Source organism: Chenopodium album, chromosome 21 (genome assembly GCF_948465745.1).
Source record: "Chenopodium album chromosome 21, dcCheAlbu1.1, whole genome shotgun sequence".
NCBI classification, from domain to species: Eukaryota; Viridiplantae; Streptophyta; class Magnoliopsida; order Caryophyllales; family Amaranthaceae; genus Chenopodium; species Chenopodium album.
In genome coordinates, this window is record NC_137854.1 from 6,854,979 (window position 1) to 6,871,496 (window position 16,518).

A 16,518-nucleotide genomic window follows, 5' to 3' on the forward strand; every position below is an offset into this window, starting at 1 on the left:
CCTGGACGAAAATGAAGATATATATATACTCCGTAATTCATTTGAACATGAGCAGAGCGACAAACGCAAACACAAATGGTAATCGAGTCGGACGCCGAGCTCCCGCCAACATGAACCCAAGTCTTATAACTGTAGCTCAACCCCATTAAACCCCAAAATCAGTTGACGACTTTGATTAGGGTTTTGCTGGATTCTCAATTAAAACCCTCATCATTCATCTTCATAGAATTCTCTAATCCCCCAAAATATGGCTGGTATTTCGTCTTAATCCCTAATTTTTATGTTCAATTTCAATTAATGTTCGCTTCGTTTTCTTCCATGTTTGATGATTTTTGCAATTCAACTATCATTTTTTGCTTAATTGCTGCAATTTTAATATCATTTGCAGAAGATAAAGTGTCGTTGGATTTGACGGAAGAAACTCTTCAGAGCATGGAAGTCGGCATGGCATTCCGCGATTATGTAATGTTTCTCTTTCACTCCGATTATAATTTTAAGAATTTGTGTTATGATGAATTAGTTGATGGATTGGCGAATTTGAAGAATTTTGAATGATTTGTTGTTGCAATTGAGGAACTGTAATTTATGAGATTAACGTTGTAAGAATTAATATATATACCATTTAAAATAAAAAAATTAATGTATATACCAGTCATGCAAACACTATTAAGCAAGGATTATTGCTGTTTATCTGTGTATTAGATCGCCTTTCGTAGTTTCTGCTAATTATAGCGTAGTGAGTGTAGTTGGTAATGGCATATTTTAACTGAATTGGTAGTGTGTTTGATGTTTCATGGTCAATCTATGGAGATGATTTAATATTTGTAGTGGTAATCACTGTTGCAGAGTGGAAGAATCAGTTCAATGGACTTCCATAGGACCTCGAGTTACTTGGTCACTGCTAGTGATGATGAATCGATCCGATTGTATGATGTCGCCAATGCCACGTAGGTGTTTTGATTCTATGTCGCCAATAATTGTAGCGGTTATCACTGTTGCAGGGTGGAAGAATCTATGCTTGCCAAATAAAGATGCAACTATTTTTAGGGTTTACAATTATCATTTCCTATTTGTTCTGCATTACATTGACTCTATGTCTCTTTTTGTTGTTTACAATTGTCATTTCCTATTTGTTCTGCATTACATTGACTCTATGACTCTAATAGTTGCTTTATCCCAAACCTACCCCCAAATGTAAGGATTTAGATGGTTTTCCACAATGATTGTAACTTGTGAAAATCAGGTTGGACGACTAATGATCTTGTAAACTTTCATATTGTGTGATGCAGCAACTTCCATAGGGATCAACATATTCCGAACCTGCCTTTAATTATGAGCACGACTACATTTGATAGCATTGGGCAGTTGTCTCATGGAATTAGAGTAGAGTGACTTTATTGCAAGAGAGAAGATTAAGCAACATTTTATGTTTAGTTTCCTAATCATCCAGCAGTGCTCTGTAATTACCTGGAACTTTGAAGTAATGTCTGTTAATAAATCACAACAGAGAACAGCCTCATTTACTTGATAGAAGGCGAAAGGATAACAAAAGATTATCTGGTGTTTCTGAACGTGTTGTAGAGTGGGTTCTTTAAGGGAAAAGTATCCAGAAAGAACCTACCAAAAATAGAAACAAATAGTGAATTCATTCCAAGCATACCTCCTAATAGTCTCTACAATGATACAGTTTGGCTTCTACACCATGGTCTGTCATTACTTGTGAATCTTTTGAATTAAGCTTTATAACTTCATTGCAAGAGAGAAGAGTGGTGGCTGATTGATATAGGCAATTGTTAATGTTTAGTTTTTTTAATCATCCTGCAGTTTTCTTTAATTATCTGGAACTTTTTGTTTATGTTTTGCTGTTATCATGCATAAACTGGCTATTTCATTCCGATATACAGAGATTATTCAAAACTTTGCTTTTGTTTTCAGATGTTTGAAAACCATCAATAGCAAGAAGTATGGAGTTGAACTTGTGTGCTTTACTTCTCATCCTACAACAGTGATCTACTCGTCAAAGAATGGCTGGGATGGTAATTTAGCTTGACTCTACATCTCGTTAATGTATATGTTCAAGATTTATAATTAGGTATAATTTGTCTGCAGAGTCACTGCGGCTTCTCTCCTTAAACGACAACAAATATTTGCGATATTTCAAAGGTCATCATGATAGGTATTAGTTCCTTGGGTCTCCATATATGTGACTGATTTTACTTTTCATGATGCATGTTGCCTGACAATACTCCTTTCAGGGTCGTATCCCTAAGCTTGTGTGCTCGCAATGAATTCTTTATATCAGGTTCTCTGGACCGGACTGTTCTTTTATGGGACCAACGGGCTGAGAAATGTCAGGTAGGATTGTTGCCTGTGTGGCTCTTGTCTAAATTAGGTATTGTTTCCCATGCTTATCTGGTGAATGATACCTAAATTCTTTTTTATTTTATTTCAGGGTCTTCTACGTGTCCAGGGAAGGCCTGCAACAGCTTATGACGATCAAGGATTAGTCTTTTCGATTGCTTCTGGAGGATATATAAGATTGTTTGACACTCGCAAATATGAAAAGGTTTGTGCTTCATGTCCTTGATTTGCTTTTCTAAGAAGATGTGGGTTCCTTAGAAGGTGTGTTTGATCTTTGATGGCTGATTTCTTGTTATTCAGGGCCCTTTTGAAATATATTCTGTTGGGGGAGACTTCTCTGATGCCAATGTAGTCAAATTCAGCAATGACGGGAGACTTATGCTTTTAACAACAACCAATGGATTTATTCATGTGCTTGATTCATTCCGTGGTACCCTTGTAAGTTCCTTACCCCCAATTATTGTTTTATAAGTAAAATAAAAATAAACATATGTCTATTAATCAACTCTGAAAAGTTCAAAACAATTAGGACAAGTTGTCCTCTAAATATAAACCAAAATTACATCTTAACCCAGTTTTTATTACCTTCTCAATTGAGTATGATTACAATGTAAATTATAGGGTGTTACTCTGAAAATCTTTTTTTTTTTTTCCCTAATTTTTTCCTGTGTCTTTTGATGTTATATCCAGTTATGCTCATTTAATGTAAAACCAGTATCTACCAATTCGACTTTGGAGGCCTCGTTTAGTCCCGAGGGAATGTTTGTCATATCAGGTAATACATGAAGTTTTTTTCTCTTTTAGTTCCTAGGATGGCTTGATTGGCAATTTTAATTAGCCACCTTTATTCTTGTGATTGGTCCTTCAATTTATTATTGGGCACCCTCTTTTTTGTGGAATTATGTGCATGTGTCTGTGTGGGGTATAAACTTCTTTGAAGACTGTCAAGCCACCCATATGACTGTAAGATAGAGGATTAGCTTTTTGGTTTTCTTTTTTCAGATGTACATCGTGGGCGTGTTGTGGGTAGAATTAGGGTGACTTTGCTGCTCCATTGCCTCCATATGACTAATGGAATATACTCAATGACCCAAAATTTCATGAGATCATCTTTGACCCACCAAATGTGTCCCATACTCCCATGGGCCATGGCTATCAATTGCCTAGGCACCTAGATATCGTGTCACAGTTTCTTGATTAATGATTATGCTTCAGCTCCAAAATGTCAATCACACACAAGGGCGAGGGCTAAGATGGATAAAGTGGCGAGGTTGAGAATGTGGGTGATGAAGGTCATTACCATTCCTGCATTGATTTCATTCTGATTCTAAATATGAATTTTGATCCAAATGGCCCCTGAATTTACATTATAAGTTTGTCTGAATTTTGCTTATCTAAACCTCTTTGATACCAAAGCATCAAGGCCCTAATATTTCCTTGTCTTTGCTTTTCGACCAGAGATGTCAACTGTTAAAATTATACATCATGTGATCATGGTAAAAAACCTTGGGCCTTAAAATTAAGCTAGTAAGTTTATCATTAATGCTGAAATAGAAATGAAAAAGTAGACCATGACGCAACTCAGCATATACTGGGGAATACTCGGTATCCTATTTTACTAACCATCATGACTTTCTACATACTTTTGACCATCTGATATAGACATTTGGCATTGTTTTAGCATCTAAACTTATCCAAAGTACTTTGGTATCCCTAATCCAGGTCAAGTGTTTTCCCATTCTTTTCCTTTTTGACTGCTACTCTTAACTTCCTCCATTTTAATGCCCTAACCAAAAGCGATGTTTATCTAAGAATAGAGGGGCTTCCAGTCTTTGATAATTTTTCTAATGCTCTGGGCCTGGATTGCCACCAATTTACCCTGGTCTATATATATTTTTTTCCAACTTTTATTGTATTTGCTAGTTTCTTATGCATGTTGCTCTTTTCAAATATGCTTTTTTCTTTGATTCACCATGCACTTTGTTTCCTTTTCTTACAATTTTCTGAGCTCTACTTTTAGTATAGTATGTCCTGTTATTGCATATTGTATATGGGTTTGTTCACTCTTGTTACCATAATCCCTCTATTGATACCGTCTTTTGAAATTTTCATACTTGTCATGGCTGTGAATTCCTTTCCCTAATCCTTTTATAACTATGGCTACATATCTTTTGTCTGTCACCTTGAACATTCTTTCCATCTTGTGTTATCAACTAATTATGTTGGATAGTGAAACAATCATTTGGCCATCATAATTGTAATTTGTTTCCCGGTTTTGATGAGTTGTATGTGTACCTCTGTTTTCTTGCATCATTTGATATTCTTTCTAAGAAAATTTAGAATAAGATAGTGCAGAAATTTTGTGATCATCACATCACTATCTTGTCCCTAATGTCCATGCTTTGGAAACAAATTCCTTATCCCAAATGTGCATGCCAGCCATGCCTTGGCAACTGAACTGTTTACAACAAGAACAAATAACTCAAATTGATTTTTAGATTGTTATACACTTCTACTTAACTGTTAGACTCCCAAATCACTCAAGTGGAGAGAGCAATTTTCTTGGTAGGAGGTACATTGTCAAGGTGATTTTATGAGAAAGCTGGACAAATTTTAAAAGTTCAATGAATCCACTGATCTGGATGAATTGATGTTAGAAGTGGTTGTGCACAAAGTTGTGTAACTTATGTTTCATACCTATGTAGTCCCTAGTCCTGCCATTAGTGGGATCCTTACTGGCCTTTTGTTTGCTTACTTGCTTTTGATGTGTTATAGTTATAGTACATGCTGCTATCGATTTGGAAAGGATTGAGCCTTGTTCAGTTTGTTTATGCTAAGTAATTTCCAATTTGGTTTATTCCACTTTCTTCTGCAGGTTCAGGGGATGGCAGTGTATATGCATGGAGTGTCCGTAGTGGCAAAGAGGTATGGAGTATTAAATAGTTCTTGTTTTAGTTTTCTTACCTGATTGAAGGTACTATCTTATATTTCTGAATGATAAAATTTGAGGAAAAGGTGTTACGCTGGCTGCTTGGCTTTCTTGTTCTTCCTTGGCCATTTGACATCTTATAATCCCTTGTATTTGGATACCTAAGTTTGCATGAGCTAGAAATTAGGTGGTGGGAAACTGGTGATTTGGCAGTCATCATTGTGGAAGGACATCTATTAGAATTTGTGATTAATAATGTTTTATGAATAATCTCTCTCTGTAGGTGGCAAGTTGGATGAGTACCGAAAAAGAGCCTCCTGTAATAAAATGGGCACCAGGAAACGTCATGTTTGCCACTGGATCCTCTGAGCTATCTTTTTGGGTTCCTGATTTGTCTAAACTGGGAACTTACGCTGGAAGAAAATAGCATTGAGACTAACCATGGAACGGAATTAATGCGGGAAGAAATTAGCCATGAGACTATCCATCAAATGGTCAAAGTTAAGGATTTATTCTTATTAGACATGCAGCTTGTCTAGTCAACTAGAAATGCAGCTTGTTCCATTAATCATGATTCATGATGGAATCTTTCCTTGTAGTGAGTCTGCTTCAACAACCTGTGTTCACGACTCATGGATAAGACAAGTCAGAGTTACTATGAATTTGAACCTTCTTAAGGAGAAGTGGTGATACTTTGGCTGCATGCTGCTGAATTCATGTCCCTGAAGGAAGAAATGGTCATTTATCCAGGTACTAACGTCGAGAACTCTATTATAATCTTATTTGTCGAAGAGTTCCATGTAACATCATAAATATACTCTTCTTTGATGAACTATATATTCATGATTTAGCTCATTAATTTTCACCCCTAAATTGTAACATATTTTATATGTACTGTATAAATCTCCTACTCAGTGGAGCTTTCTGTAACATTTGTGTGTAACTTGACTGTTTGGAGGGTTTTAACTTGATAAATTTGCACTTGCATTCCCTTTGCTTAATTTCACTTAATACAGTAAAAATCACCACTTTTATTCACAGATTGGCTATTGTAGACTTATAGTATGGAACTTTAGACTTATATTCATAAAATGTTAGTTCTCATCCAGTGAGTTTTGTTTTGGTCTTGTTTTTTTTCCAAGGATAGGTAGATAGAGCTCATTATGGGTGGTCCGCCTCGAATAATATGGAGTATGGACTTAGATTATTTGACATGTATATGGCCATCATTCAAGTTGCTGGCCTCCAATCTATAGAAAGTGCCACCACTAAATTTTTTTGGGTAGGTAGTGAAGCTGGCATGGCCGAGAATCCTGTTAGTTTAAGCCCAAGAGCCCAATTCCCTCTCCATCTTTTTAACCCCTTGGTGAAAATGAACTCTGCGCCACAGTAACGTAAAGGTGGTTTACATGTACCATCCTCCATCCCTGATTCTCAAGGAACCTCTTATAAAAGGAAAACCATTCAGATAAAGAAAGAAGAGCAAGGCGCAGTTCGGGCAAAACGAATAATATGGGAAAGCTTACGTTACATAGTCCTGATGCACATGCACATAGTCTGAAAGTACAAAAATAACTTATGTAATGCACACAACAGAGCATGTACCATGTACAACTTACACAATGATGGTTGTGTGCATTTTGAGGGGGGTTATATTAGTACATAAAACTTGAGAAGGGTGAATTCAATAAACCAACCATGCAAAAATTACAAAGTGAATCCCTAAAATAGGCATATACTACAAGTTGCAGTAGTAAGCTTATGGAAGCAAAGCTTTCATGAAAAAAGGCGTGATGCATGTCACGCTTCATTTTGCTAGTTTAAGGACATTACGTACTTACCCTCTGAAAAAGTAGCCAAGATTTCCTTTGGATCTACAACTAAATTCCCCTACTAAGGGGATTATTGTCTTTTTAGTTACCCTTATTCTCTCTTTCTCTGTCCTCTCTCTCTAACAGTAAGTGCTCTAAAAGACATTAGGGGTCACTCCTTGTAACAAAAGCTGGAAATTTTGTCAAACCAAATCAAGGAAAGGCATCCATCCAAAATCTTCTTGATTGGGACCCCACCATCATCATCATCATCATCATCATCATCATCATCCTTTTCCTATCTATCTCCTTTCAATGTTATATGGTGACCCCATATGCTTTTCACTATTGGAAGTACGTAATTGTGTTGAAGAGTTTTGGGTTTGTTGAATAATCCATTTTTTTTTGTTAATTTGTGTAATTGAGCTTGAATGATTTGGTTTGGTTGTATGTGTGTTTACCTTTCTAGACTCGAAAACAAGTAGTCAAGTACGTGTTGAGTACTGGTTGCTGTGGTGGTCGTAATAGCGGTGACTAGTGAAGTATTATATGACGACAATTTGATAGATTTCATTCACTACGGTCTAAAGTTGTGGATATTTCGCAAACAAATATCTAAATCAGTTTAACCTTTTTTGAAGTAGACCTAAAATCAAATATTGTAAAGATTTCGATGCTAATGTCTGAATAAAGAAAAACTTTGTTAGAGTCATTTTACAAGTTGAGTATTTCCGTAAAAGATTTTAAACGTAATGTGCTCCTTTTGAGCGCAGGCGTGACATGGGATGCCTAGTAAACATTACCCATATAGGAGCACTTCATTTCACTTCAATTGTCTTGTAATAGAGTTGTAATTAAGCTTCTAATAATCCATAGAAACACCAATGGGTAAATTTCACTGTTAAGTAACTTTAGAAGTACAGAGAATTTTGATATGGGGATATTAATACGTAGTAATAATAATTGTAGCTAAGAAATTCGAGGATACTTTAGTGGATAGGGAAAATCTCTAGCAGTTGGAATGGTAAAAAAATTGATGGTACAGACAGACAGACTAATAATATGCGGCAATTTCTAAGAGAAAAAAAGGTTCACAAACTTCAAAACCCACAAATTTAGTTACCTTTTTATATAATGAATAACGGCTGAAATAATGTTTGTAGTTGTATTTGTTCTTCCCTTTCATCATTAGAGGGGAATTTCTCGAGGTTCTTTCTTTCTCTCTCCTTTATAAAAAAAGAGAATTATTAGGACAAGTAGGACTGAGATTTTGTAAATGTGCAGGCAAATATCATATCAAATTGTACCCACTTTGATACCCACATAATAAAAATAAAAATAAAAATGGGGGAGTATTATAATAATTCCATTTACAAATTATTCACACTATGAATCTAATTGTATAACTGTATAAGTAGCTAGGGTTCACTTCCCACCAATTTACCTTTTTGTGGGGTGTTGTCTTTCATCTCTAGTCTCTATTCCACGTGCACATTTTTTTTTTTATCTTATCTTGTTATTTTATTTGTTTGTGTACGTATATGTGAATCAAATTTGATGTTTTTCTATTATTACATTATGTGTAAGGTATTATATATGAGTATATGTGAACCAAATTTGATGTTTTCTATTACATTATGTGTAAGGTATGGAGTCTTGAGTTGTAGGGTTCGAATCTCATCAAGTGAGAATACTTGGAGGTAGGAATTCCCTTATCTTACCCCCTATTTTCAAATAAAAAATTGTGATGGTTGAGATCTAATTTGAGTTAATTCTTGAACTTAAAATAAAAAATGTGAAAGAGGTACTTTAAGGTGTTCCTTCATCTTGTGTTGCAGGTCTTCTAATGTCCTCTTTTAACTTCAAAATTACGAAGTTACGGAATATATATATTTATGTGCATATGTGTACTGTAAATAATGCATTAGAAAATTATTATTATGTTATATTTCAAAGATAAAGTTAGGCTTTGTTTCGTTTGTTCAATCAAGGAAAGATAACTGCAGATTAGACTAACAAAAATAAATTATGAGAAGTTAAGTTCAAAGAAATAAAGATGGTTTAAGTTCAATAATAACAATTAATTAAGCTCTAGGAAGTTTAAATTAGTTTAGCATGGAAACAAAAATGTTCATTTTAATCATACACAATATTTAGATAAGTGAAAATTAAGTGAATGTTATGCACCTTTAAATAAGAATATTGGTGACATTTGTGTGTATATGCATGCATGTGTGATTAATGTTGATTTACATCCTTAGGATAGATTATTTTGTTCCAAAATCATCAACAACTCCCTATCTCCCAACATATGTGATCTGTTTTTAAAAGTTTAATTAAAAATAATGAAAGCTGCCCACCTCTTATTAGATCCAAAAATTGATGGAATCATAAGGTACAACTGTATCAAGAAATGCTATATCTAATTTTTGTATTTAAGGGTGGTTAGGAGCAAGAATATGGCTCCTTTTAATTTAATATATAATTCATGTTAATAAACTATTTTTTTTTTCGAGGAAATGTTAATAAACTAAACTTTTTCCTCAATAAATCTAAACATGACCCCTTTTTTAAAAAAGTGTTTTCATGTTAACAAATTAAACTTTTATCTAAACAAATTTAAATAAGATACAAAAATAAATGATTGGCCGTATGAATCACAACGTGGAGCTAAATGAAACATCATGTATTGGTGATTTGATTTGAATCTATCTGCATGAATTTAGTGTGTTTGCAGTTTTTTTATTTTTAAAAATAATGTTGCTTTGGCTGGTCTGATCATGTCAAGCGAGATGATATCTGAGCTCTCATGTTCTTACGCGTCTAGTCCCTACAAACTTGGAACTATATATATGCATGTTGGAACTTGCTGGGAGCATTGCTTCTTCCCTAATTATTATGTTGATGAGTATTTTTTGCACTTTAATCCTAGAGCTTATTGAAGAGGGAACTCCTTTGTGTTATCGGATTCGAAAATTGATCGTATGATCATCCAATTTTCTTACTCCGTGTAGTATTTTATGTACGGAGTAATATTTTGTTATACATGTGACTATGTGTCTATGTGAGTACATATCATCCTTAAGTGATACATGGACTTTTATTTCTTACTTGTAGTATTGTTCTCCTTGTGCGTGGTACATAACATCAAGTGATGATAAAATTTAAAATAGTACGTAACACTTTTAGGGATTACAATTTCTAGGGCATTAATCCATTTTTCTATACCACTTTTTTTAGAACAATTTTACTTGTGGCGAGCATATAGATCCCATTACACGTGTTCTTAACGAGTTGTGAGTGATATTTTGATGAACTAGCTTAAGTAAGAAACATTAATTTATGAGGTATTCCTAAAGTTTAATGAAATTCACAATGTTTACAAAATTTGACATTTTGTGCCCCAAACATCATGTTTTGTTTTCTAACACGTTAGTATACAAATTTGGACTTCCCTTACAACATCATAAAGAAAACACGAAAAGGTTTCATACCCTTAATAGCCTTTGCATTAAATTAGGTTGAGTCATCACTTGAGTGTCTTAACATTCTATTGATAAAACACAGAATAAATTGCACCCTCTATCTGAAAATTTATGCACAAATTTAGTTAAACTAACTTTAGTCAGGAACATCAAGAATAAGGCCGGTATAATAATTTCTATTGTACAACCAAATGTACTCCACTTATAGGATTATAAAACTTTGATTTATTGATTGTACAACCAGATGTATATACTTACGCCCAAAAAAAATATCGTGGGTTATTAAGTATGGCAAAATTTATTAAAAGTGAATATTTTGTGGATATATTACATCATATTACAGCTTGGTAATACACTAATTACCTAATGGATTTCCTTGTATATTAAAATATATATATTGTGTAGTTTTACTAGTATTAGTTTATTATGTTGCATTTATTGTATGAAGAAGACACATAACAACAAAAATTCATCTTGTTATTAATTAGACAGTGAGGGAGTTGTTTTTGTTTTATTTATTTGATTGTTGAGGCAGAAAGGATTTGTAGGGCTAGTTCTGTTGTGTAGGCTTTGAGGTTCTGAAACAGACTTAACAACAGGTCATGTGTACTTCTTGTTGCACTGTTTCACTCAGATACCAAGAGAAAGAGACACTCACATACAAAGACCCATCACTCATTCCTAATGTCCTTTTTTCTTTGATTTACTATATAAACATACTAACTCCGTTAATTATTATGTGCGAGGTACGTAGTAAATTAGATTAGCATAAGATCATAACTATATAATATACTCACTTGGATTATGATTAGAAATTTAAGTACATCCTAATTACGCGGCAAGCTTAATTATAAGCTATAAGAATACTAGGGTCTTGTTTAAAAGGGCAATATAACAAGGAAAATGTACATACACCCTCATAATTAAAGACCACTACCTAGCTAAACTACTCTTAGCTTACTTAAGATATGACAATAATATAGTGATTATGATGGTTAGCATTAGACTAACTAACTAACTAACTAAAACTTACAATAATTAATAACTAATTAAGATTAGACAGTCAATGACGTACAATAACACTTCTTAAGAGTCATAATACTAATTAGATATTTGGTGAATAATAGCCATAGCCGTAGGAGTTGAGGCTAAGCTCAAGGGAGGTGTTGCCACCGCTACCATTGGACCATCGATATCCACCGGTGTAATACCCGTCAGATGGAGGCTTAATGGTGTAGAAGCCGTGGTCATGGTCGTGATCGTGATCAAACTCTTCATTGTGCATAGGGAAGAGAGGAAGGGTCTCTATCTCTGGTGTGTCTGTCCCATAATGATCTTGGTCAATGTAAGGATCTTCGTCGATGGTTGATATCTTGTCCAGTAAATTTGCGTAAGATGCTGGTGCATATGGACTGTAATTAGCTCCTACTGCAGTCCACTGGTTCACATGATTTCCTCCATTAAACATACCTCCTGATATTGAACAGTCCTAAAAAAAAAAAAAAAATCCAGTCAAAAAATGGATATATAAATATATATAGGGCATAGATAGTATAGTATCTAATTTAGGTTATTAATTTTTAGTATTAAGACAAAACAAGCCAACATTATTGTACTAGTACCCTTAATTGTGTTTACATACATCCTTCATGAAGAACTGTTAAGATTTCGGATTTAGATTTTGCAGGATCAATATGGACCAAAGATAAAGAGTACTTTAAAGTACTTATACTTTTATACACATATATATAAGAAATTAAAGTAGCTAATTAATAATTAAATAATATTTCTTGTACTAACATGGAGGTTTAGGGCAAAAGAGGTAAGTGTACTTACCCTAAACTTATTCTCCATGTTAACAGCTCCATACCCAAAACTCCCCATCAACTGTCCACCACCAGGGATCACATGTCCATTTGATGAACTCGAACACGAAACCCCTGTAAATTATTCACAAAACACCCAAATATGTCAACATAACTATATTTCACAATAAAAATAAATAAACTGCAAAATTACAAAAACAGCAACAAAAATGCTTCAAAATGAGCATCTTCATCATGCATATTACAAATTTCACACAACCACATAACAAAAACAATATACTTCTAGTTAAAACATTTTCTTAAATAAAAAAAGTTGTGAAAAATATTTACCAGGATTATTAATGGTGCAAGGGTACTTATTAGCATGAAGAGTAATATCCTGATGATCTTGTTTCCAAGTAAGACCACCATTTCTGACGAAATTATTATTTCTACCAACATTATTACTATTATTAGTAGTAATAGTATTATTAGTAGCGTTGTTAGTAGTAGGGGAGGTAGGAGTAAGCCTCTTCTTCTGTCTCTCCCTAGCCTTATGATTCTGAAACCAATAGAAGACGTTCTTGCCTTCGATCTTGCCATACCGCCTTAGCCGAGCACAAATGCTCTGAATCTGATCAGCAGTCGGTGACCGAACTCCGTTGATGTAGTAAAGCTCCTTAAGAAGCTTAATTTGCTCTGTTGTTGGTGTCCATCTTGTGCTACTTTGCCTACAAAGGTAGTTGTTGCTTGTATTAGTAGTGTTATTATTACTCATTTTTCCACAGTTTAAGCTCATGCTCATCTCCTCTTGTTGTTGTGATTCCATTTTATGAATGTTTTTAAATAAATTTGGAAGAGTTTTAACAAGAATTTGTAGTTATATTTATTTGGAGAAGATGGTTGTTTTTAGAGAGAAGTTTATGTTAGAGAGAGAGGGAGTTGTAGAAAAAAGGAAGGGACAAAAGAGGTTTGTAGAAAGACTGAGGGATCAGAGGATATATATTGCTTGGGTGAAAAGTTATGGAGAAGTTTGATTTTAAGAAAGAGAGAGAAAATGAATGAATGAATGTTTTGTATAAAGTTTCTCTATTTTAAAATAGCAAGTCACACGGTAATACAGAGAGGTTTCGACTAATCTGGATTTAAGTTGAGTTAGACTTTAATCAGGGGAAAGTCTCTCCCAACATAAGTTGTTGTATTTCTATAGTTTGACCTAAGACGCCCTTTGATTAAAATGAAACAACTGATTTACCAGTGTACTCGGTGATTCTAGCACTTTTTTTTTTTTATTTTTTTATTTTTATTCTTTGTTATATGTTGTGAATTTTAGAGTTTTTTTCAGTAGGGATATACTCTTTTTATTTTTTATTTTTTTTTCTAATTTTTTTTTTCAACCATGTTTAAGAAACTCAGTAACTGTTTTTTTTTTAAAAAAATAAATAAATAAAAAACAAAATTAAAGGTGGTATGAATTACTCAGAGTTAGGGTGCATTTTTCAATAGTAATCATTGCAGTTTCAGAAAAGTGAGTGCAAATAATTCTAAGTGTAACTAAATACTTATAAATATTTATATATTTATTTATGTTCTGAGAGAAATTAAAAGTTAATAATAGTGTCTACTGTTAATAATGATATTCATGTATGTGTAAGTGTGAGTTCATGATATGTTGATGATGATGTCTTAAAAGGTTGTTTAATTAATTGGACAAATCAGAAAAATGAAAGTAAGTAGAATTTGGATTTTCTGATGTTTTTATGACATTAACTTTGTGAGGAGTGAAGTGAGTGCCATTTATTGCATGTTCTCGTATGTACTTTCAGGATTTTAATGAAAGATGCATTTCAACATGGAGTATTTTATTTGAATCCCATGATGTTTGTTTTCTGGTTTGTTTGATGTAATCTTGGTCGTGGGAAGTCTCAAAGATTATTTCAAGCATTTTTATTTTTATTTTCACAAAAAATTGGCTTAGGTTTAAATGTTTAATTGTGTGGTTTTTATTTTTAATCTCTTTCTCAAACCGCAAGGAAAATTGGTGTTCGTTATGTAGTGGGAGTTTTCATTGTTATGTATCTAAAACGTTGGATGGCCTTTATTGAGGAGTGAAAAATCCGGCATGTGACTTGACCCATAATCCCATATAATTCCATATCAAGCCGAGTCATGATTGGGTATCCATATAATTTAGGTGGTTGTGTTATGTCATATATATATGTTGTCGATTTGGTTTTGTATTGCATATATTCAATACTCAATACTCCTTGATACAATGCAACCTATAAATAAAAATCGATTCTCAACCAATTCATAAATATAATAATGTTATACTTGTTGCTTAATTTCCATATGACTTATAGTTCTGATTCTATAGTATAATTTATACTTTTGTAAGTAGTTTGCCTGTACTTCATTTGATAATACCTCTTTATCATTTGCCACATACAGTCCCTTAATTTTTTATTATACAATTAAGGAAATATTTTCAATCTTAAGGTGAAAATCAGGACTTATAAGATATACTTCAATTAATAAGTTCGGAAATTTTAGGGTGAAGGGAACACACCCTTTATGTGATTCATTAGACCCGTTCTCTATAAAGAACGTATCCCCTCTCAAATCTTTAGGAGAATATTAATTTTATACCTGCTGAGAAATTAACTCACGTAAACTAGTGTTACATTTTTATGAAATGAGCATACAACTATACTAGTAGATGGAGTACAAGAAAAGGTATGGGTCCTGGTGATCTCCATAAAGGTTTCTATTCTCCACTCCTTTTAGAGAGGGCTTTTCGACCAATTAAAAATGGATATAACAAATACTACCTCCATTTCTTTTTAGTTGACACGTATTCTTTTTTCGAAAGGTTCTTTTTAGTTGACACGTTTCTTTTTGGGTAAATTTTTTTACCTTGTATTTACAAGCTACCCCACTTGCTTTTTCATTCTCTATCACTCTCTCTCCTCTCCTTAATATTTGTGCCTAAATCAAACGCGTCAACTAAATAGAAACGGAGGAAGTACTATAGATTGCATGATTTTTATATTTATTTTCTTTTATGTGGGTAGGGTTGAGACTTGAGAAGAGTTCAAAAATGTTCAATATGTAATGTTTATGGTTGCAAGAGATCAATTCATCATTCATTCATGAGAGTACTGATTAATTTTGACAAGAGTTCAAAAGTTGTGTATCAATTTAGGTTAACAAATAAATACGTAGTATATTAAGAGATAAACTTGACTACTTGGGTGTTGAGTGGAGAGCACATAAAAAATAGTATGTTGGAATCAATATTATAAGACCCATAAAAAATATCCAACCTTAATTCTATCAAAAAATAATTAAATAAAGTAAAATAAGTAATAATTTTAAAAATATGCTGGGAAATAAAAATCTTTGTGGATGCCAACTAGTTTAATTAGCTATAATGTTAGGGATGGTAAACAAGATATGGGTTCAAATTCCTTTCACATCACTGCTTTTTGCGGCTCTCTTTACACACACAAACAATCAAACAAAATTAACAAGTAATCTTCTCAAATTCACACAACCCTATCTATGAGACTCCAATACCCCTTGTAACTTTATCTATAACTCCAATACCCCTTGTAACTTCATCTAAAACTCGGCCTTAGAGAATTGCTCATGCCTCATGCAGTTATGCATCTATAAAGCAAGAGCAATGATGGATCATCAAAGGATTGTTAGTAATAACCAACAATATATAGGTTATCTTATAACCAACATCTACCAAACAATACAATAATACATGTATCAACAAAGATGAGTAGATACATACTGTAGAGTAATTAAACATTGGCATACAAAGGTTACTTCCGCATAACATAAATTACTGAAACATGATTTTTATGTAGTACTTAAGTACTTTATACTTTATGTCAAAAAAAAAAAAAAAAAAAAGTACTTTATACTCATTTAAATCTCATAAACATGTACCTACTTTGTGTAGGTGTTGTACGGGTAGACTTTAACACTATAAATTGCGTAATTTAAATCGAATTCTCTTAACACTATAAATCGCGTAATTTAAATTGAATTCTCCTCCGAACAAAACTATTTTAATTTAATTCCAAGCTTCACTCCTTGAATGTTTGGCTATA

The 16,518-nt window shown here is 33.3% G+C and overlaps 1 protein-coding gene and 1 pseudogene across 2 annotated transcripts; one reads left to right on the plus strand and one right to left on the minus strand.

Moving 5' to 3' along the window:
* Positions 1-70: 70 nt before the first annotated feature.
* On the plus strand, positions 71-6,277 carry LOC145601921 (protein ANTHESIS PROMOTING FACTOR 1-like). 2 transcript variants are annotated; one of them, XR_014104469.1, is made up of 12 exons: positions 71-254; positions 389-462; positions 847-947; positions 1,936-2,036; positions 2,110-2,176; positions 2,256-2,355; positions 2,453-2,566; positions 2,662-2,799; positions 3,052-3,136; positions 5,237-5,286; positions 5,574-5,790; positions 5,890-6,277. XR_014104469.1 is itself a non-coding variant. In XM_081658010.1 (11 exons), the coding sequence occupies exons 1-11, from the start codon at positions 248-250 to the stop codon at positions 5,715-5,717; spliced, it is 981 nt and encodes a 326-aa protein (XP_081514136.1). In that variant the 5' UTR covers positions 71-247; the 3' UTR covers positions 5,718-6,277. The 2 variants fall into 2 exon arrangements, 1 of the variants encoding a protein (XP_081514136.1); XM_081658010.1 differs by having other exon boundaries at positions 5,574-6,277.
* Positions 6,278-11,691: 5,414 nt separating this feature from the next.
* On the minus strand, positions 11,692-13,220 carry LOC145600262 (protein WUSCHEL-like; annotated as a pseudogene).
* Positions 13,221-16,518: the final 3,298 nt, after the last annotated feature.

What these genes read in the sequence shown, in the direction of transcription:
- LOC145601921 (XM_081658010.1), top strand. An exon ending in TATGATGTCGCCAATGCCAC is followed by an intron (nt 948 to 1,935) that starts GTAGGTGTTTTG and finishes TTTTGTTTTCAG; the next exon opens with ATGTTTGAAAACCATCAATA. An exon ending in ATTCATTCCGTGGTACCCTT is followed by an intron (nt 2,800 to 3,051) that starts GTAAGTTCCTTA and finishes TGTTATATCCAG; the next exon opens with TTATGCTCATTTAATGTAAA.